At 40.8% G+C, this 21,820-nt stretch overlaps 1 protein-coding gene across 1 annotated transcript; it reads right to left on the reverse strand.

Moving 5' to 3' along the window:
* Positions 1 to 4,468: 4,468 nt before the first annotated feature.
* LOC134934009 (olfactory receptor 1496-like) lies at positions 4,469 to 14,076 on the reverse strand. The gene is made up of 3 exons (XM_063929533.1): positions 13,858 to 14,076; positions 5,680 to 5,918; positions 4,469 to 5,180 (listed from the first exon to the last, which is right to left on the reverse strand). Exons 1-3 carry the CDS (start codon positions 14,074 to 14,076, stop codon positions 4,469 to 4,471), a joined length of 1,170 nt encoding a protein of 389 aa, XP_063785603.1.
* Between the last annotated feature and the right edge of the window lie 7,744 nt (positions 14,077 to 21,820).

The following is a 21,820-nucleotide window of genomic DNA, read 5'->3' on the forward strand; positions in this document are numbered from 1 at the left end:
AGGTCACCTTAGTAATCAAGTGAGGGTGGTGATCCACTGCATTGGAAATACTCATCCCCTTCCACTCTGTAAGATTGGTATTCTAGTATTGATTGCTACATGACCATGTCAGATATACTGTGTGTATTTCCAGTGCAAGTGAATTAATGTTAGTATTGCAAATAGTATAGGGCAACCTGACTGGGATGGTTGAAATTTAAGGAGTCAGACTATATTATGCTTTCCTCTCTATGTGTAGGGTGGTCTAATTCAGTAAGGATTGCAAATTCTGTTAATTACCAGAATTTGCAATCATTTTGCTAGCATGCTGTCTGCCGCCTCCCCCCCCCCCCCTTGATGAAGCAGAAACTGCGATTGCAGGAGGCACGCCGCCATGTTCCCCATCGCGGCGGCTGAGTATGACATCACGCAGCCATAGTGATCATGCCCCCACAATGCCACCGCTCGCACCTCCCCGCCCCCGTTCATGCTGCACCTTTCCTGCAATGCTCCGCTCGGGAAATGGAGCATTTCCACCCCACCCCACGAACGCCTCTGCCTGATTGACAACAGAGGCGATCGCATTTTTTGCAGACTCACCGCAGAAAGTGCAGTTGCATGCACAGGACAGGTGCTGCACATGTGCCAGCGAGGTGATCGTAATAATTCCGGTTGGATCGCGATTTGCGATCCAACCTGAATTAGCCCCTAAGTTCTCTTTTCAGAATTTAACAAAAAGCAGTATGGTTCGCTTACTGCTGTTTGTCATTGTACCCTTTACTCCATTTACAGATGGCTTCCAAGATGTTACACATGTGCATGAGTTAACAGTCCATTGTTGGCCGCTGAAGGCTGCCAGTAATAGCATGGAGGATGCCGTTGAAGAGAGGGACTGTGCTGGACCTCGCTGAGAAGTTTTAATATTAAATAACAATGGCACATTCATTAGTATCACTGCTATACTATATAAAATAAGCCACTGGTAATAAGGTTGATTATTAAATTGGGCACAGAGTGTGAGGACCTGGTGAAGGCACAGTAGGGGGATGTCAAAATTAATGTAATGTAACTTAGGCAAAGTTTTATTTTACTTGTTACTGTAATTAACGTATTCCACTAAATGAAAAATTGTGATTACACGCAACTTTTGACTTAAGTATTTTTGTACATACAGTAATTAAAAGTGCCTTTAGAGGATTAAAATCTGAGGCTGCTACTTTTTGCTATTTAATTAGCTATCCTCAGTGAGTAACAAAGCAAAAAGTGAGACTGTGGGTGTACACTTCATTAGTAGCACGTATTATTATATTCAGAATTAAGGTGTATAATCCAGCCCCCCCCCCCCCCCCCCCATATTTCAGCATTCACTTAACAAGTTTCTCAGTGGAAATTAACAACAATTTTAGTTTGCAGCTACAAACTAGGTAAAAAGTAATTAAAACATCTCTATTTATATGTGAAAAGTCAGAACACATGACAGTAACCCTGGGACATCCCTCCAGCCAATGAATAATAAAGTACAGTACAGTATAGAAGTTTTTAAATAGAATTCATGGGCAATATGGACATGTTATTTTTCAAGTACTTTAGGTTTCTTTAAAAATAGAAAAATAGGTGGTTCTCAAACTCAGGATACTTGCAGTGGTGCCTTGGATTGGTGGTCCAGTTCCAATTAAAATTATGGAATAGACAAAACCAGTGCAGGTGGCTGTCAGTTATAAAATATGTGGACAATCAAAAGCAAATTTTGTTCCTCACCACACAATGGAACCTAAGGTTGACATGTAAACCCAACTTAATTTAATATTTCTTTCTAAATTTCTCAATTTGAAATGTTTAGCCTAGGAGTGCTGTGAAAAAAAAATCTGATATGCTAGGGTGCAGTGACTCAAAAAAGTTTGGGAACCACTGGGGTAAATGATAAGTTATATGTATATGTTAAGATGTCGGATTGATGAGATGGGAGTTATTAAACTTTCAAGGTTTTTTTTTCCATTTTCTTTACAAACTTAAATATCACTGTCAAGAAAATGTTATATTCTCCAAACTATTGTAGCACTTTTATTTAATTAGATACATTTGCTAAAAACTAATCTTAAATCTTTTCCAAATATTGTAAATATCAACCATGTGACACAATGTAACTGCCTCTAATACTTTGCTAATGGCCACTAACAGCTGTGTAAAAGTCTTACTACTGTTCTACTATCTTCATTGTTACTTTTTGTGTTTTATGCACTTCACGGAAGTCTCACATTCAGGGTTGAACTGGCTAACAGGGGAAGAGGGGAAACCCCTTGTGGGCCCCACTATCTGTGTGCCCTCCTCTTTCTCCAGGGATCAGGTTCCAGACTCTATCCTAGAGTACGATCACCAGTACGATCCTCCCGGGTAGGCAGTCTGGGATAGGTTCCTGGCAATCATCAATTCCTCCACATCCCTCAGGCAGAGCTCCAGGGTGCACTGTTCCAGCAAGAGCCAGGCTACCCGGGAGGATCGTACTGGTGATACATTAAAGAACTTATAACGAGAACTGTTTTCCACCGGTTCTCACAGCTTTCTGGTAATTTCATAATCCATTCACATTTTCTCCGGCACTTGGGACGCTTCTGTTTGAAGTCTTATTGCTATTTGCACAAAGTGTATGTTTCATATGTGATATGCCATCACTTGAGACGTGTTTGTTGTAAAGTCCTACTGCTTTTTGCACAAATTGTGTGTTATTATATGTAATTAAAAATATTGTACCACACATGCTATACCATCTGTTTTCTCCCCATATTTTGAATACACGGGAGTAGAAGAAACCTTTGGAAGGAACCATTTTACACACAGAAGAGGGACGTGATAAATAAGTACTCTTTATTTTCCCCTCTTTTGGTTATTGATCTGTGTGGCGCTCTATGTGACAGATACTATTTACCCAAATTTCTTTTCCAGAGGTAGGGAACAGCACAGAAAAAAATCTTGGAGGTGGGAGAGCATGGAATGAATCAGTTGGGAGAAGAGGCAGTGTGCATTTGTGGAGTGAAATGGGTGGACGGGAGTGTGTAGGGAGATATGTCATTGTGTGATAAGATTGAATTAGGTTCTGAAGGCGAAGGGGAGCCAGTGTAGTGCATGGGTTGGGTGCTAGTTTAAACAGAAGTCCAGCTATTACTAAAGTAATATTTTCTAAAAGCAGTCTTCTGCAGAGATCACAATATTTTCTCATAATTTTTCTGCTGCAGAAAGCAGATATTGTATTGGTAATAATGAATAACGATCTGTACAATGTGATGAAATGGAGATAGTTGTAAGAAGGTACTCTTCATTCCATTGTTACAATATATTGATATTAATTCCTAAGCAGGCACAGTGAGTTTTTTCTTACATTCTGACCTAGACATACTGTAAATGCCTTCAATTAAATTATTTTACAGAACATTATACAGTGTGTATAACAAATTATTTATACTTTATGAATTTTGGCATCCTTGACTCAAGACCTCTCTGATAAGGTCCTTTAAACTCAAAGGCATCCTCCTTGAGATCCTCCCATTGATATTTTACTGTATTTATACCTGACACCTGTAATGAGTGACACTGTCAGTGATAGGAAACTTTTGTGCATCTTAACTGCTGTTTATTTTGCTGAAGTGGTGGTATTAACTTTTACTTATGGTATTACAATAAATATTATTTATTCAGAGAATCATAGAGGGAGTTTTTATTCTCTTTTAGGATTTGTACAAAATTTGTATAGTGAATCTTAGATATGGGATGGTTTGTGCATTCCTACTGATGGTTTAAAACCTACAGTAGATAAAACAAGAGAACAGTAGTGAAAACTCTCAGAAACAGTTTTGACAGAATAAGATAATTAACTTCACTTAAATAATTCATTTGGGAACCACAAAAAACAAAAATGCTGAGATTTTAAAAAACTACATTAATACAGTAGGCTAAATGTAATAGGGTGCAAGAAGCCAGATTTCTGGGATTTCGTCTGTGAATTTCTAAAGCGGCAATCATTCACAAGGCAAAACCAACCTGGTTTTGCCTTGTAAATTATTGGCACTTTAAAAATACGGCCAATCTTGGACAAGATCCTGGACCTCCAGCATCTCATACGCGATTACATTTACACAATTACCTTCTGTTAGTCACATTGAAACCTAAGATACAGTAAATTGGTTAAAAAATGCTGATCACTTGCACATTGAAAACATTTTCAACATTAAACTTGTTCCCGGTTACTAAAATATTATTTTATGAGAACATATTTACACAATGAATGCACTGCAACATCTGTAACACTACATGGTGTCATCTGTTGATCTATTGTCAGAAATGCTGCAGGAATCACCATCCTCATATTCCGTGAGGTCTTGATCATCTAAAAACATGAATTTTTCAAACTCTTTCCAAATTTGTGATCACTTATAAATTGAAAAGAAACTGACAAATGATTTAAACTGTTTATTTCTTCAAATGAGGATCATCTAGTTTAACTCATAGAACAATTCCTGACATACCTTTCAAAAGCTTGATGCATGTCCTTATTTCTAAAGCTATAGATGATAGGGTTAATCAAAGGTGTTACCAAAGTGTACAGCAGAGAGAGGAGTTTACTTATGCTTTGTGAATTTGCTTCCTTAGGTACTGCATAAATACTTATCAGGGTGCCATAAAATATGCAGACAGCGGCCAGGTGGGAGCTGCAAGTAGAGAAGGCCTTATGTCTTCCAGTAAGTGATGGGATTTTTAGGATGGTGGAAACAATATAGATATATGAAAAAATAATTATAAAGAAAGGGGAAATAACAAATGGGATGGAAAGCAAGTTAGATTCAATTTTAACTACATAAGTATCTGAGCAGGAAAGTTCCAGCAAAGGGACATGATCACAGAAAAAATGGTCAATCACATGTGGTCCACAAAACGATAACTTTGATATTGGTATAGCTTGATTTAGTAGCACAGAATAACTTATAACCCAGCACATGACAACTAATTTAAAACAAAACTTGTGGTTCATTTTAGCAGTGTACCGCAGTGGGTTACATATGGCCAAATAACGGTCATAAGACATCGCTGTCAGAAGGAGACACTCAGCACAAGCTGAGGAACAAAATATTAAATACTGAGTGATACAACCCAAGAGAGATATGAGGCCTCCGTCATTGAGGACAACATAAAGCATATTGGGAACAAGGGCCCTCATTCCGAGTTGTTCGCTCGCAAGGCGAATGTAGCAGAGTTACACACGCTAAGCCGCCGCCTACTGGGAGTGAATCTTAGCTTCTTAAAATTGCGACCGACGTACGCGCAATATTGCGATTACAAACGAGTTAGCAGTTTCTGAGTAGCTTCAGACTTACTCTGCCTGTGCGATCAGTTCAGTGCTTTTCGTTCCTGGCTGACGTCATAAACACACCCAGCGTTCGCCCAGGCACTCCCACCGTTTCTCCGGCCACTCCTGCGTTTTTTCCGGAAACGGTAGCGTTTCCAGCCACACGCCCCTAAAACGCCGTGCATCCGCCCAGTAACACCCATTTCCTGTCAATCACAATGCGAACGTCGGAGCGATGAAAATGCCGTGAGTAAAAAATACTTTCTTCATAGTAAAGTTACTTGGCGCAGTCGCAGTGCGAACATTGCGCATGCGCACTAAGAGAATTCTCACTGCGATGCGATGAAAAACTCTGAGCGAACAACTCGGAATGAGGGCCAATATCTGTGGCCATCAGAATGTCACACACAGAAAGCTGTGTAAGGAAGAAGTACATAGGAGAATGGAGATTCTTGCTGTGCACCACCAGTGAGATGATTAGGAGGTTCCCACACATTGTCACCCAGTAAATCATAAGGAACAGAGAGAAAGATAAAAACTTATGTTTCTGAAGAGTTGGAATTCCTAACAGCAATATTTCTGTGATTTCTGTCATATTCCTCACCTGAGAGGTGTAAAATGACCATATTAGTTCAGTAGTAAACACGTGGTTCTAGGTACATTATTCAGACAGACTGAAAAGTAGCTACTGAGATGAGCAAAACATTAAAGCAAGTTATTGCAAGTCTGGTGGAGTTGGGTTTATAAGGATTTAGAGAATTAAAGGAACAAAAATTTAAAACTATTTTAGTGATCTGCTCTCTGCAGCTAATTCTATACATCTCTCTAATTTTTTAGGTGATCTCTGCAAGGATAGCTCTAAGCCTCAAAGTGCTTTGATGGTTCAATACATTCAGTCAGAACTAAATCAAGATTTGTAGAAATAACCACAGGCTGCAGATTCCACTCAATTGTGTAAATTTACTAAGATGGGAGTTCTATTTAATATGGGATGTTGGCCACAGCAACTAATCATATTAAATTTCTCATTTATCTAGCACATTCAAGAAGATAATACCTGTAATCTGATCGGTTGCTATGGCAACATCCCATCTTAAATAGAACTCCCATCTTAGTAAATTTACCACAATGTGTCTTATTATCTCTGCAGAGAGCATTCAATAGAGGACAAGTCATGGATCAGGATGTAGAAACTATGGGTAGACTATTGCGCACATATTTTCTTTGTCAATTCTTCTTAGAACTGAACTAGGGTTGGCACTGCAATATAACTGATAACTTTGGGTGAGTCGCAAATAGTATAAAATATTTTTTCTTTGTCATATTTGCCTAGCAATATCCTGCACTTGTTTATCTACTATTTGTTAAATACTAATGGGAAAGCAAATGTCATTAATATATATGCAACAGAAATCATGCAATAAGCAACTTCTGGCCAATTCCTGATTAAGATAAGTTACTCAGCCCATCAAGGAAAATATAAAAAGATAATATATACAAACTTCTACTCAATTCTATGGAAAATATTGACTTTCGTACATTTAAAAAATATATACTTTGGGGTTGGGTAAATGGGAGTGTTGTAAATATATGTCAGCTTGCAAAGCAATCTGTGATCTTGTCTGTTTACTGGTAGGTGTATATACTCCACTGTGGTGTACGCGGTCAAAAACATTAAACTCTGGACTGGTTATGTCCCATAGTCTCACAGTGCCCACTAAATATATTCTTAGTGTTCCTCTGGAAAACAGGAACATACAGAGTTGATGGCACTTGCCTCTGCTGCAACATGATGGAGTGCATTGTGTCCTGTAATATTTGCCTCCCCATAAAGATACGGTGTCAGGTCACCCATTTCTGCAGTAGTTGGAGTTTAATATAAATCTGTGAGTATCATGTAACAAGAAGTGTCACTGTTTCTGCTTTCCTTGTACAGACAACAGACCGTCGTATCCATAGCAGGGGGAGACAAGGAATGATAATCTGCAAGTCTTTTTATAAACATAATGTGTAAACCTCAGGGGTCTGTTTATTCTCTACACACCTCATTTGTATTCTTACATTTAAATTTGAAGGTATACAATCTCTGGTGATTAGTAATATAAATACATAAATCTATAGTAGCTTGTATGTGAAAATGAACTCCAATTAAAAATAACTATCAAGAAGGATTCTTATGTAGTGGCTGAGAACACTTTTTCAGAATATTATTGTTAATAATGATGACAACGATGATGGTGATTGTGGAACAGAGCTGACATTCTATACTTTGAGCAGATTCACCTAATACAAAGGCCACAAACATCAAAGCCACAGTTTCCAAATCAATATTCAGGCCTTTTTTTTATTCCTTGTGACCTTTACCCCTTTGGGGTAAATTTAAGGTGCAAAGGTTTTAGAACTGGTGATGTTGGCCATAGCAGCCAATCAGATTATATCTAATATCTTCTAGAAGCAGCTAGATAATTGTTAAGTAGAATCTGATTGGTTGCTATTAGCAACATCACCAGTTCTAAAAAAAACTCCCACCTTAGTAAATGTACCCCTTTATGTCCATTATACATACTGTATGTATATGACCATTAGCATTTTATAAATGACAATTTGTGCAAATGTAACTAGAAATTTTCATAATTCTGTATACAGATTTAGTCTCTTGAAATAGTTGATTAGAAAGCTTTAGGTGAAGAATGGCAATATTATTATATTTTTACATGTTCTTAACCTTTCACACATTATACAGTAAAAACAAATTCCCTCAGCACACTACAATGGACCAGAAAAAATCATGACATCCTACGATACCTGATAGTAGAATGCAGAGACCACAGATACAGAACATACATTTGCAAAAATATGGTAAGCTATCACACATTGAAAGGAATACCTGCTCTTGTGTTCCTACGCTACATGATAATAGCTCCACTTTGAGTCATAAATGTATGTTTTTAAATTGAGAGCCAACTCACCGGGAGGCACTCCAGGATCCTCCAATATGGCACTATAACTATCAGAAAACCCACCAACTGCTGATACCATACCTGCCTCTCAGCACAGAGATACACGGAGTGGCAGTTGCTCAATCAATTAATTGTCTTTCACAGATGCATTTAAGGTAGAGGCTAATCTAGCCAACATAAAGCAAAACAAATTTCCAAGCACACTACAATGTAAAGGCAAATTACATTTACATCCTACATGACAATAACAATGCAAAGATCTCAGTTACATACATTTGCAAACATATTAAGCCATCAGCCATGGTAAGGTGTCTCTGCTCTTGTGTTCCTACACTACATGATAATAGCACTACTTGATACATATCTTTATCTGTTTCTAAATTAAAATCCAACTTACCTGGAATTACCCCAGTATCCTCCATTGTGACACTTCAAGGATCAGCAAACCCCAGGGTTGAACTGGCCCACAGGGGTACAGGGGAAACCACAGGTGGGCCCTACTGTGTGGGGCCCACCCCCTCCTCTAGGGATCAGGTTCCAGACTGTGCTGTTACTAATATAGTACATTATCTTGCATGCACTGCAGTATTTACTGTATATATTTATCTAGGGGACTTACACTTGCAAAATAGTTAGCCAAACCAATGTGGTTACTGGCCACCCCCCCCTCTAAAGACTGGCCACACCCTAAACATGGGCCCCTACCACTGCATTCCTCTGGTGGGCCCTACATGCCCCAGTCTGACACTGGCAAACCTTCCAGCTTCTGTTGCAATACATGACTCTTAAAACAGTGATACACAGTGGCTGATAGCTTACCATTTGTTTGCAAATGTATGAAACTGAGAACTCTACATGTATTTGCTCTGGCCATGATGCTACTAAATGTCTCTTTTGTGTTCAGTTTGTGTGCCAGTCAGCACTATCCAGACTATGGCACCTGGTAACACATACTCTTGTTGGGACAGTATATACAGTGTTTTATGAATAATACACATCTTTCCCACCTCATATTTTTTAAATACAAAATTATATTGGAAGAAGAAATGCTCTCCTAAGTCATCTCTTTTCAGTTTGTCTGACCATGTGCAATGATATCTTATACTAACATTGGGAATGAAGAACATGGCCTCTACATGCCAAGATCCCATCAAATACTTTCAAAGACGCTACCAGATCAACATCTAAATCAATGTGAGGAAGTAATAGGTCTGTGACAATTAATATAATTATGCCTCATTTCCCACATCAAATATGTACTTTTAATCCCTATGTCCCTATACATTAGGTCTGTCTGATTGACCATCCACATAGCATGCCATGTTAGCCCTAGTTTTATATTGTTTACTTTCACAACAGTGGCCACTTAAATGTTGAGTCATTTAAGGTACCATTGTCGCTTTTGTGTACTCTCTATTGTCAAACAATAAGATGAGCATACAGGGTGGCTCTCTGGCTGATTAAATCACTTTGAGTAGTATGTGTATTGTATTCATAGTAGCATAGTAATATAGTAACTAAGGTTAAAAAAGACAATTATCCAATCGAGTTCAACCTATTTGTGGTCTCCTATGCAGTCTTATTATTGGACTAGTTATTTTTATGTTAGGACTAGTTATATTAACTATAATGCGTGCCTACACACCGTAACCCAGAATATCTTTATCCAATAGGAATTTATTTAACCTATTCTTAAAGGTGTTGACTGAGTCTGCTATTACTACTCTCTCAGGCAGGGAATTCCAAACACGTATTGTCCTTACTGTGAAAAAACCTTTTCGCCTCAATGTGTGGAAACTCCTCTCCTCTAACCTAATCGAGTGACCACGTGTCCTCTGTGCTGATCTTATAGAAAACAGGTTCCTCCCAAGCTCTGTGTATTGACCCCTTATATATTTGTAGATGTTGATCATGTCCCCTCTTAGTCTCCTCTTTTCCAATGTAAACATGCCTAACCTTGCAAGCCTTTCCTCATATTCCAGTGTCTCCATGCCCTTGTTTAGTTTGGTTGCCTGCTTCTGAACCCTTTCTAGCTCCAGGATATCCTTTTTGTAATATGGTGCCCAAAATTGCAAACAGTATTCAAGATGTGGCCTTACTAGTGATTTATATAACGGTAGTACAATACTCTCGTCCCGTGCATCAATTCCCCATTTTATGCATGTTAATATCTTATTAGCCTTCTTTTCTGCACTCCTACTTTGGGTACTGCTGTTTAATTTGTTATCTATGTGAACCCCTAGGTCTTTTTCCAGTACAGAATCCACTAATATTACCCCATTTAGTATGTAGGTGTTATTTTTGGTCTTGCCCCCACAGTACATTACCTTACACTTGTTTGTGTTTAATCTCATTCTCCATTTTGCTGCCCATGCTTCCAGTTTAGTTAAGTCATTCTGAAGAGACTCAGCATCCCCCTCCGTATTTTAACCTTACACAATTTGGTATCATCTGCGAAAAATTGACACCATGCTCTCTAGACCTACTGTTAGGTCATTGATGAAAATGTTGAACAAATGTGGTCCAAGTACAGACCCTTGTGGCACACCACTTAGCACTTTAGTCCAATTTGAAAATGATCCATTGACCACAACACGCTGCTCCCTATTATGTAACCAATTACTGACCCAAGTGAATATTGTGCTCCTAGCCCTATTTCTTGTAGCTTATAGATAAGACGCATGTGTGGTACAGTGTCAAATGTTTGGCAAAGTCTAAAAAGATTACATGCACCTCCTTACCCTGATCAAGGTTCGCATTTACTATTTCATAAAAGCTAAGTAAGTTGGTCTGACATGATCTGTCATTCACAAGTCCATGTTGGTTCCATTCAATTACCTTATTTGCTTCAAGGAACTTTTGAATACTGTCCCTTAGAATATCTTCCAATACTTTCCCCACTGTAGATGTAAGACTAACGGGTCTATAATTACCTGGTTCAGCTTTGCTCCCCTTTTTGAATATCGGCGCAACCTCCGCTATACGCCAGTCTTTGGGAACCATACCTGATTTAACTGAATCCATGAAGATCAAAAAGAGAGATCTTGCTTGTTCAGCGTGCAGCTCCATAAGAACCCTCGGGTGAATTCCATCGGTACCAGGTGACTTATTAATCTTTAACTTTTTTAATCAGTCACAGACTGCCTCCACACATAAATAAGCATTTTGCAGTGGGACATTATCTTTGTTGAGATTTTGTGTTAGACCCAGCATTTGGTCCTCTCTGGTAAATACCGTTGAAAAACTTGTTTAGTTTTTTTGCTATGTCATTATCATTTTTGATTAAGACTCCCTTCTTGTCCTTTGAAGGGCCTATACTCTCCTTCTTTAATCTCTTGCTGTTGATGTACTTAAAAAAAAATTGGGATTCACTTTGCTTTCCTTTGCTACTAGTTTTTGAGTTTCTACTAAGGACGCACTTATTCCTTTTTTGCTTATTTTGTTACCGTCCTTATAGTGCTGAAATGACTCTGCATCCCCCTCAGATTTGTAATTTTTAAATGCTTGTCTTTTTTTGTCCATTAATTCCTTTGTATTTTTGTTAAACCACATTGGTTTGGGATTTTTATTCCTTTTTCTTGTTGCTGCTGGTGGGAATAATTTTACGAGTATTATTAATTAGCAGTGATTTTAATACATCCCATTTCCCAGTAGTATTTTTTCCTTGAAACAAAATTTCCCATTCAATGTCCCTTAATGCTTTCTTCATCATGTCAAAGTTGGCTTTGCTAAAGTTTAGAGTCCTAGTTGAGCCAGTATAGGACTGCTTATGAAAACTGATATTGAATGTGACCATATTGTGGTCGCTGTTACCTATGGGCTCTCCTACTTCAATATTTGATATCAATTCCCCATTGTTAGTTAATACCAGATCTAAGATTGCATTGTACCTAGTTGGTTCCTCAATTAATTGAACTAAGTAATTATCATTTAGCGTGTTTAAAAACATATTGCCCCTAGCAGTATCGCATGAATTGACTTTCCAGTTTATCTCGGGATAGTTAAAGTCTCCCATCACTACTATGTCTCCTACTATTTCTCCTGCTGCTCTTTCAATTTGATTCAGTAACAATTTCTCTTTAGACAAATTAATACAAGGCGGTCTGAAGCACAACCCCAATAATAACTTCTTTATTCCTTTACCCCCGCATGCAATTTCTACCCGTAATTTCTCAATAGTATTTACAGTCCCTTTTTTAATATCTTCCCGTATAACAGGTTTTAGAAATGGCTTTATGTGAAATACCCCTCCACCCCGTTTATTTAGTCTGTCTATCCTGTACAGTGTGTAACCCTCTAGATTGAATGTCCAATTGTGAGATTCATCCCACCACGTTTCAGTAATGCCTATAATATCATATTCCTTGCTTGCTGTGAGGATTTCTAGATCCCCCTTTTTACCTGTAAGGCTTCTAGCATTTACACGCATACAATTGAGATATGTATTTCCCCTTGTGGTAGGGACATCATAATTCTTACGCAGCAAAGATGACCCATAATCATCATTGGTTACTGTTATTCTAAAACCTTTTTTAGTTCCCATGTTACTACCCTTGCCGTCTGCTCTATTCCTCCCCCTACACCTCCCCCATTTTGTTCACTAACGCCACCCCTGCTATTCTTACTGAATGACTCGTAATTTCTTGCTAAACCCTCCCCGCAGGCACCTAGTTTAAAACCTTCTCCAACCTTCTTACCATCCTTCCCCCCAGCACCGCTGCCCCCTCCTCATTCAGGTGCAATCCATCACGACAAATTCAACATCATTCCAATTCCTTAAGATCCTAAGACAACAAAGTAAATCACACCCCTGCAATATGAAGTATCTGGGGGTATAAGTAGTGCTACTCAGAGAGCTGAAGGGAGATTCTCTGACAATAGGCTAAGAGGTAATATTCTGTCAGGGATCTGCTGTGTAATCCATTATATTGTATTTATCTGGGACTTTGTATTGTTGGAAGATATAATTCACTTCTATGCTAAGAAGTAATGTTCTCAGGAGTTTGTGGTGAGAATTGTCATGTGGAATTGGTTTACAGAAGTGTGCTGAAGTGTTTAAAACCCATTCTGTTCAATAAATCACTTTGGTTTTTCATCTACCACCGTGCCTGAGTGATGTGGAAACATGTATCTTCCCAATCATATAAAAAATCCACACACAGTTATCTAAATGGCAACACTGACAATTTCTGTTTTTAACTAATGTTTGGTGGACAATGTAATGGCATGTTGGGGCCTAGGTGCAGGTGGCAGCCATAATCACTGGTATGGGGTAAGATCACCACTCCCATGCTCACTGATACGGTATGCAACTTACTTGTGCACTCTATCACATTCCCTCAGTGTATGCATGTGTGTTTTCTTACTGATTTGTTACTTTAACAAACCACTCATTCTGTCAATTAAGCCTGATGTCTGTGGATAAAAGGGAATGTTGTACACCCAGTATAGATAGTGGTCTTTGGCCCATTTCCGGACCTTGGCACCAGTGAAATAATTTAAATTATCTGTTTGTATAACTGGTGGAGTTCCATAACATTTGTGTCACAATCCTGACTAAAATCATATCATTTGGTGACTTACCTCTGCCTTCTGTCCTGTATCCTGTGTGTTTTCTGCTGGCTGGGATAAACAGCTCACCAGTTCCTTGAGTTTCCTGAGTGTTGTGGTCTCTATCTGGAAAGGGAGAGTTGCTAACGAGCTGCACTTGGGTTGATTAACCTTCTGTGTGAATGCTGAATTCAGCAAGTCTTTACCTGTCCTATGCTTCTGTGCCAGCATCCACAGTCCAGTGGTCACCATATATAACTCCCTGTGCTCTCAGGGCCTGCGGCCATTACTGTCTTTCTATGTACACACCACGCCGGAGTTCCCTCCAAAACCAGCTATGGACATCGCCATGACAGTTACTGGTCAGCTGACCTTCCAGGGCCCAATCCAGAATCACTTCCTTATCATGTGAATCCCTCATCCAGTCAGCAGTGAGCAAGGGGTATAAGTTCCAAGTCCCATCACTGCAAGCTGTCAGTGCTTTGTTGTCTCTCAGCCTGTTGTAAGCTCCAGAATCTCCTGCTGGTATAAACAAAGTACAGTATCTATCTCCAGCACTACCTGGATAATCTTAAAGGGCCACTCCTGCAGTAACACCACAGCATATCCATATTCACTGGTGTGCAATACCAGTGTTCCCGAGGGACTGTCCAAAACATCTCTGCGGCATTAGTGTGTTGCTGGTTCTGTCCAACATTCCAGTATTTATAAAAAAAACTTGCTGTGCTGGCTCAGTCCAACCAGTACTTCTGAAAACATGCTGTGCTGGTTCAGCTCATCCAGTACTTCTGAAAACCTGCTTTGCTGATTCAGCCCATCCAGTACTTCTGAAAACCTGGTGTGCTGGTTCAGCAATATCCAGCACTCCTGAAAACCTGCTTTTCTGGTTCCGTCCAGCATTCTGAATATATGCCTAGCTGGTTCCATCCAGCATCTGGAACTCCTGCCTAGCTGGTTCCATCCAGCATCCGGAACTCCGGCCTATCTGGTACCATCCTGCATCCGGAACTCCTGCCTACTGTAGCTGCTTCCGTACAGCATCTGGAAATTGTGACAAGCTGGTTCCATCCTACATCTGGAACTCCTGCCTAGCTGGTTAAGTCCAGCATCCAGAACTCCTGCCTTGCTGGTTCCATTGAGCATTCAGAATGCCTGCCTTGCTGGTTCCATCCAGCAGTCAGAAAACCTGACTTGTTGGAAAGCCAAACCCGACATCCTGAAAACTTGTCTTGCTGGAAAGCCAATCCCGACATCCGAAAAACCTGACTTATCAGAAAGCCAATACTGACATACTGAAAATCTGCTTTGCTGGTAAAGCTAATGCCAGTGTTCTGTGAACCTGCTTTGCTGCTCAAGCCAATCCCAGCATTCTGATTACCCTGATCCTGAGAATCCATCATCCATCCAGTCACTGGTATCCTCATCCCAGTGACATACTGATACTGGTGCCATCCCAGCTATTCATTGCACTGGTGATTTCGTTCACCAGTGTTCCAGTAAGCACATAGTTGGTCACCTTTCACTTTCCTCTCCAGGTTTGTTAGCCAACCTGTCACATCTGCATGAGTAGGAGATATCTCAAGCCTGCCCAATTCTGCCTTCAGCTCTCAAGTCCAAACCAAGTAACTAGTCCTAGTCCAGATTCACAAATAACTAGAACCATGACAATGTCTTCCAGGATCTTTATTAATGTAGCTTCATGATTAGCATGAGCAGTTGGTAAGACCTGCAAAACACCCAAGTAGGTAGAGTATCCACTGCTGTGCAAAAATATTACACTTTTCCTCTTCCTGCGCTCAAGCGTTCAATACAGTCCAATTGCTGTATTTGGCCAACTGCTTTTCCTCAATAAAGTTCCACAGATTAAATTTTTCTTTGGTTGAGCTTTTCACAATTATGTACAATGGGGGTCATCCTGACCTGATCGCACGCTGTGGTTGTTCGCAGCGCAGCGATCAGGCCAGATCTGCGCATGCACCGGTGCCACAGTGCGCTTGTCAGATGTCCGACAGCCGTCTCTGCCCTGCGATTGCCTCTGCCTGATTGACAGGCAGAGGCGTTCGCTGGATGGGAGGGGGCGGCATGGCGGCATTTGGCTGCCATTTTAGAGGCGTGGGGGTGGGCCGCAATGGCTGCAAAACATCACACACACAGCCGCTGCGACCAGCACAGTGATGAGTAACTCCCTGCCAGCTGCAGGAGCTTCACTGGCTGGGAGTACCTCTTCAAGTACAAAAACTTTGCCGCTGTGTGATGCTTTTGTACGTGTGGGGGGGGGCGGGCCTAACATGTGGGGCGGACTAGCCGTGTGCTGGGCGTCCCACCACACGTCAGTGTGGATGTTCGTAGCTGTGCTAAATTTAGCACAGATACTGTATGATCAGGTCGGAATGACCCCCCCCCATATCTCTAGCCATGAGCTGCATCAATGGAATTCCTTACTTCCCCACATAATGCGAGAGGCCCCAACTATAGAATCCTTCAAAAGTAGACTCAAGATTGTCCTGTTATTCAGCATTTCCATAATGTCCCTTTAGTATCTCCATGCTTCTGTATTTTATGAAAAGCTGTTCTGTACCTCATTATTTTCTGTACTATATTATGCTATGTATCTGTTAAGCACCTTGAGTCCTATTGGAGAAAGAGAGCTATATAAATAAAATATTTTTTTTTATTATTATTATTATTATTATTATTAGCTTAGACCCAAATGTAAGTAAGTGCCTTCAGCTTCCTGATGTTAAGACTCGTCAAGATTGTATATTTCTATTTCTTCTTGTGGAGAATGTTCTACAGCACAGGTTCTCAAACTCGGTCCTCAGGACCCCACATGGTGCATGTTTTGCAGGTCTCCTCACAGAATCGCAAGTGAAATAATTAGTTCCACCTGTGGACCTTTTAAAATGTGTCAGTGAGTAATTAATTCACCTGTGCACCTGCTGGGTTACCTGCAAAACATGCACTGTGTGGGGTCCTGAGGATCGAGTTTGAGAACCTATGATCTACAGCTTTAATTCTTAATAGAGCATCTGAGATTTCATTCTGTTCAAGCCCTGTTTGAGCAATCACATGTCCAATGCTGATCGCACGTGTGGTGCTTTGCTTCCAGCCCCACCAAATGGGTTTCATGTTGACTGTCCAGTTGTCATATACACATCCAAGTGGTTAGACTTTCTAGTACTGTACAGCTGTGTGTATAGATAATGACATGGCCTTCTGTTTCATCAAGTCACATGTTCACTGTTCTCAGGTCTGCATACAGTATTGATTGGATACAAATTCTCCACTTCCATGTAACATCATCTGATGAATAGGTTGGAATTCTGCAGCTATATAGGTTTGGTTACTCTGTGTTAATACAGCTGACCCATCCATCAACTTGACCATTGTTTTTTTTCATCAGTCAAAGATGAATAAGGCTTAGTTACTGTTACTGGCCCACGTCCTACTTGTAGAGGAGGCACAGCTTCAAAAGTGATTATTCTAGATAGCTGGGTGCTGATTGCAGAGGGCTCTTATAATGACGCTCCACCTACAGTATTACAGAAAAGTACTACTGCCACTACTGCAAGATGGATTTCTGTGCAACAGTAGTTCCGGATTCAAGTTTTTCTTGTCTGAACCATCCAGCAAATGGTAAATCAGTACTGATAGTCATAGCCTGTTTTTTTGTGGTAGATTTCATCAGGAGAGCGCTATGATGTGGACCTCCCTGATTAGCTGGCGGATCTCCAAGTGACACAAGTCATCTACTGTATGTAACGATTCTGTTTGCTGATTTTAGTTCAGCATTTAACGTTATTGCGCCTAGTTCCTTGGTATCTTAATTGTCTCACTTTGATCCAAACAGTTTCACATGTAAATGATTTTACATTTCTGATCATAAAATTAGGGCGCTATTGGAGAAAGTCATTTTGAACACAAGTGTCGCTTAGGGGTGCGTTCTGTGTAGGTGATTAGGTAAGGATTGCTTCTGCGAAAATTATTGCATTTATCCGATGGTCATTCTACACATGTGCAGAGTGGGTCCTGCAATCTCAGTGTAGGAATGCGAATCCCCCTGCCTAATTGACAGGGGCAGGGGCGACTGGCATTCAGGAAAATGGGAGCATGTCACCCCCCATTTTACGGGAATGGCAAGGCCAGGGATTGTGTCGTGGACACAGTTTCCTTGGCCTCACAAAGCTCAGACTTACTCACCCTGCTGTCGCAGATGAACATCGTGACCAATGGTTAATCACGATGTTTATCTCATATGCGATCGCAATGCAAATGCAGGGAGGAGGTGTTCTTCAACTTTCCTAGTGCACTGCATTGCAATTGAAATCCTTAGTGAATTAGACACAAAGGGGAAGATGTATTAAGCCTGGAGAAGTGATAATGCACCAGCCAATCATCTCCAATATGCATACCCTCCAACATTTGACACATAAAAATTGGTACAAATTAGGAAAGGGGAGTGGCCATGGGTAGAGGGGGTGTGGTCATGCCCCTTCTCCTATACTTTCAATGGAAGTTTGGAGAGCCAAAAATCGGTACAGACTATAACAAAAAGGTACTGTACCTGGTACCAGTTGGAGAGTATGCAATATGTAAAGTGACAGTTAGGAGCTGATTGGCTGGTGCGTTATCACCTGCCACTTATCACTGCTTTATCACTTCTCCAGGCTTAATACATCGGCTCCTCAGTCTGTTATTGTATTAATTATTCTCCCATGGTTGCAAGTCAATGTTACAGTTATTTAAGATGGTAAAATTTGTGGATGATACTGCTATTGTTGTATTGATAAGCAAAGAGGATGAACAGTAAGTAGGTGCATAAAGAAATGAGTGGAGTCGGAGGAATTGTATACTTTTAAATGCACCTAAAACTAAGGAGATCGTAATTTATTATACAATGGTAATACCTGTAATCCTTTAAAAAAAAATTAGATTAATATTTAAAATAGTCTGTCATATGGGGTGATTCCGAGTTGATCGCAGCCAGCAACTATTTGCTGCTGGTGCGATCTACTAATCCCCGCCTATGGGGGAGTGTATTTTAGCTTACCAGGGCTGCGATCGCTTGTGCAGCCCTGCTTAGCTAAAAAAGTTTTCATCAACCTAGGAGTAAGGCTGGAGCTACTTACCCTGTGCGACGGATCCAGCGACATTCCTCCCGACTTTGACATCAGACATCCACCCTCCGATTGCCTGGTCATGCCTGCGTTCATACAACCACTCCCCGAAAACGGCATCCAACGGTGAGTATCCGTCCCAGAACGCCTCTCTGCTGTCAATCTTCATGCGATCGGCGCTGTGTCTTCTTTTTTCAGTGTGCACGTCGATGCGTCGCAGGGCAAAGGCGTGCATGCACAATGGGCATGTCCGACCCATTCGCACCGCAGTGAACAACCACTGCGTGAGAACGGGTCAGAATAACCCCCATAGTCCTTGAATTCCATTGTTTTGTAAAAATGGGGCAGCAACTGCTATTTTTTCTAAATTAATTAAAATAGGCTCGTGTAAGTAAGGGAAACTTGTTACATTTTTATTGTTGTATTGTGGAAAGCATCCTAATTTATAGGATTACGGTATTGTATGGTAAGTGTACAGTTTCTAAATGCAAGGCTCTAGATTGGGTAGTTAGCACTGCAGGTAGAGTGATTGGTATTGAGTTGTAATATACAATACTCTTGATATCTATGAGAAACAAGTGTTTAAGAGAGTGAACGGTATTTTGGAGGATTCAACTCATCCAAACTATGGGCCTGATTCAGACCTGATCACTTTTGTGTGAATTCACAAGGAGGCCGATTATCGATCGACTGCATGCATATGGACCATAATACGCACGCACGAGGCCAAACAGCGAAAAAATCCTGCTACTTTTATGATCGCTAGCCATACGCAAGTTGATTGACATGAAGCCAGCATTTGGGGGTGGTAACTGCCCGTTTTCTGGGAGTGTCAGGAAAAACACAGGCTTGCCCAAACGTTTTCATGGAGGGTGCGTGACGTCAGATTGATTCTATCGAACTGTAGTAGTAGGACTTGGGCTGCGCACAGACTGCACAGACTTAAAAATATTCGATGGTGAGTGAGTTGCGAACGGATTTGCAGCTGACCGGAGAACGTTGAGATTTTTGCAAGGCGTATGCAGTACGCAGGATGTGTTTTCTCTCTGTCTGGGTGGCGGCTATCTGATCGCAGACCTCTGCAAATTTGCAGAGGAGCGATCAGATCTGAATCAGGCCCAATGTGTTCTACCAGATGTTTGAAAGCTGTGCATTTGCAGAAAATGGGGCTACTTTGAGTTGTTAGTAAACAAAAAATAAAAACTAATGGGAAAAACCATGTTGCACTGCAGGTGGGGCAGATGTAACATGTGCAGAGAGATTTAGATTTGGGTGGAGCGTTGCCCAATTGCTAACTTTTTTGGTTTGTGAATAACCCCCTAAAAGGCTTTATTGTAGTTTTTCTCAACAGCGGTGCTCATGATTATTTGTAAAAATGTTTTAACTTTAATTTTTTATGATGTTGTAACTGATTGTTTTATTATTTAGTGTATGTTTACTTAATACATTCTTTAACATTCCATGGATTGTGTTTATAACCATTACATGTCCTCTTCTTTTCTTGTTTCTTGGTTTGTTCTTCCATCTTTCCCAACAGCATGATAACTGATAAGTGAGCTGTGTTTTGATTTTATCCAGATCACAAGCCACTAATCCATGAAAAATACTATTTCTGTCGACGTAGCCTGGGGACACATTGTGGGAGTAAGCTGTTTTCTATCCAAGGTAAAAGCAAACTGGTCATGTGTTTCTGCAGTAAGTTGAATTGAAGATAAAGCCTGGGCCATATCAAGTACTGCATGCCATTCCCCTGCCATATCTGTAATTGTCTCCACTACTATAATAATGGGGGTCATTCCGAGTTGTTCGCTCGCAAGCTGCTTTTAGCAGCTTTGCACACGCTAAGCCGCCGCCTACTGGGAGTGAATCTTAGGTTATCAAAATTGCGAATGAAAGATTAGCAGAATTGCGAATAGACACTTCTTAGCAGTTTCTGAGTAGCTCCAGACTTACTCGGCATCTGCGATCAGTTCAGTCAGTTTCGTTCCTGGTTTGACGTCACAAACACACCCAGCGTTCGCCCAGACACTCCTCCGTTTCTTCAGCCACTCCCACGTTTTTCCCAGAAAACGGTAGCGTTTTTTCGCACACACCCATAAAACGGCCAGTTTCCGCCCAGAAACACCCACTTCCTGTCAATCACATTACGATCACCAGAACGAAGAAAAAACCTCATAATGCCGTGAGTAAAATACCTAACTGCATAGCAAATTTAATTGGCGCAGTCGCACTGCGGACATTGCGCATGCGCATTAGCGACTAATCGCTCCGTTGCGAGAAAAAAATAATGAGCGAACAACTCGGAATGACCCCCAATGTCTCCTACTGCAGCTGCTAAAGGAGGAGCTACTCTGTCAAACTTACTATAGTCAATGGTAAGTCTATAAAAACTAGAGATGAGCGGTTTCGGTCTCAGAGAATCGAACTCTATCGGAATTTGCCTTCCGAGTTCGGTTCCGAGCCCGGCTTGGGTTTTCCCGCCTGACTCGGAAACCCGAACGCAGCAAAACGTCATCATCCCGCTGTCGGATTCTCGCGGGATTTGGATTATATATAAGGAGCCGCACGTCACGGCCATTTTCAATCCTGCTCGGAGAGTGTATTGAGAGGACGTGTTATCAGTGTTCAGTGTCTGTGTGGGGGCGGGAAAGTGGGGTGGTGAGTCTTGTGCTGTGTTGTGCTGCTCAGTCCAGTCAAGTGTAGTCACAGTGTTGGTGTCCTCTGCTGCCATATATCCAGTGTAGCTGTATAAAGAGGTGCTGTGTTGTGCTGTCCAGTCCAGTGTAGTCAGTGTATTGTGCTGCAACAGTCCAGCCAGTCACAGTGTTGGTGTCCTCTGCTGCCATATATCCAGTGTAGCTGTATAAAGAGGTGCTGTG

Source organism: Pseudophryne corroboree, chromosome 6, assembly GCF_028390025.1.
Source record: "Pseudophryne corroboree isolate aPseCor3 chromosome 6, aPseCor3.hap2, whole genome shotgun sequence".
NCBI classification, from domain to species: Eukaryota; Metazoa; Chordata; class Amphibia; order Anura; family Myobatrachidae; genus Pseudophryne; species Pseudophryne corroboree.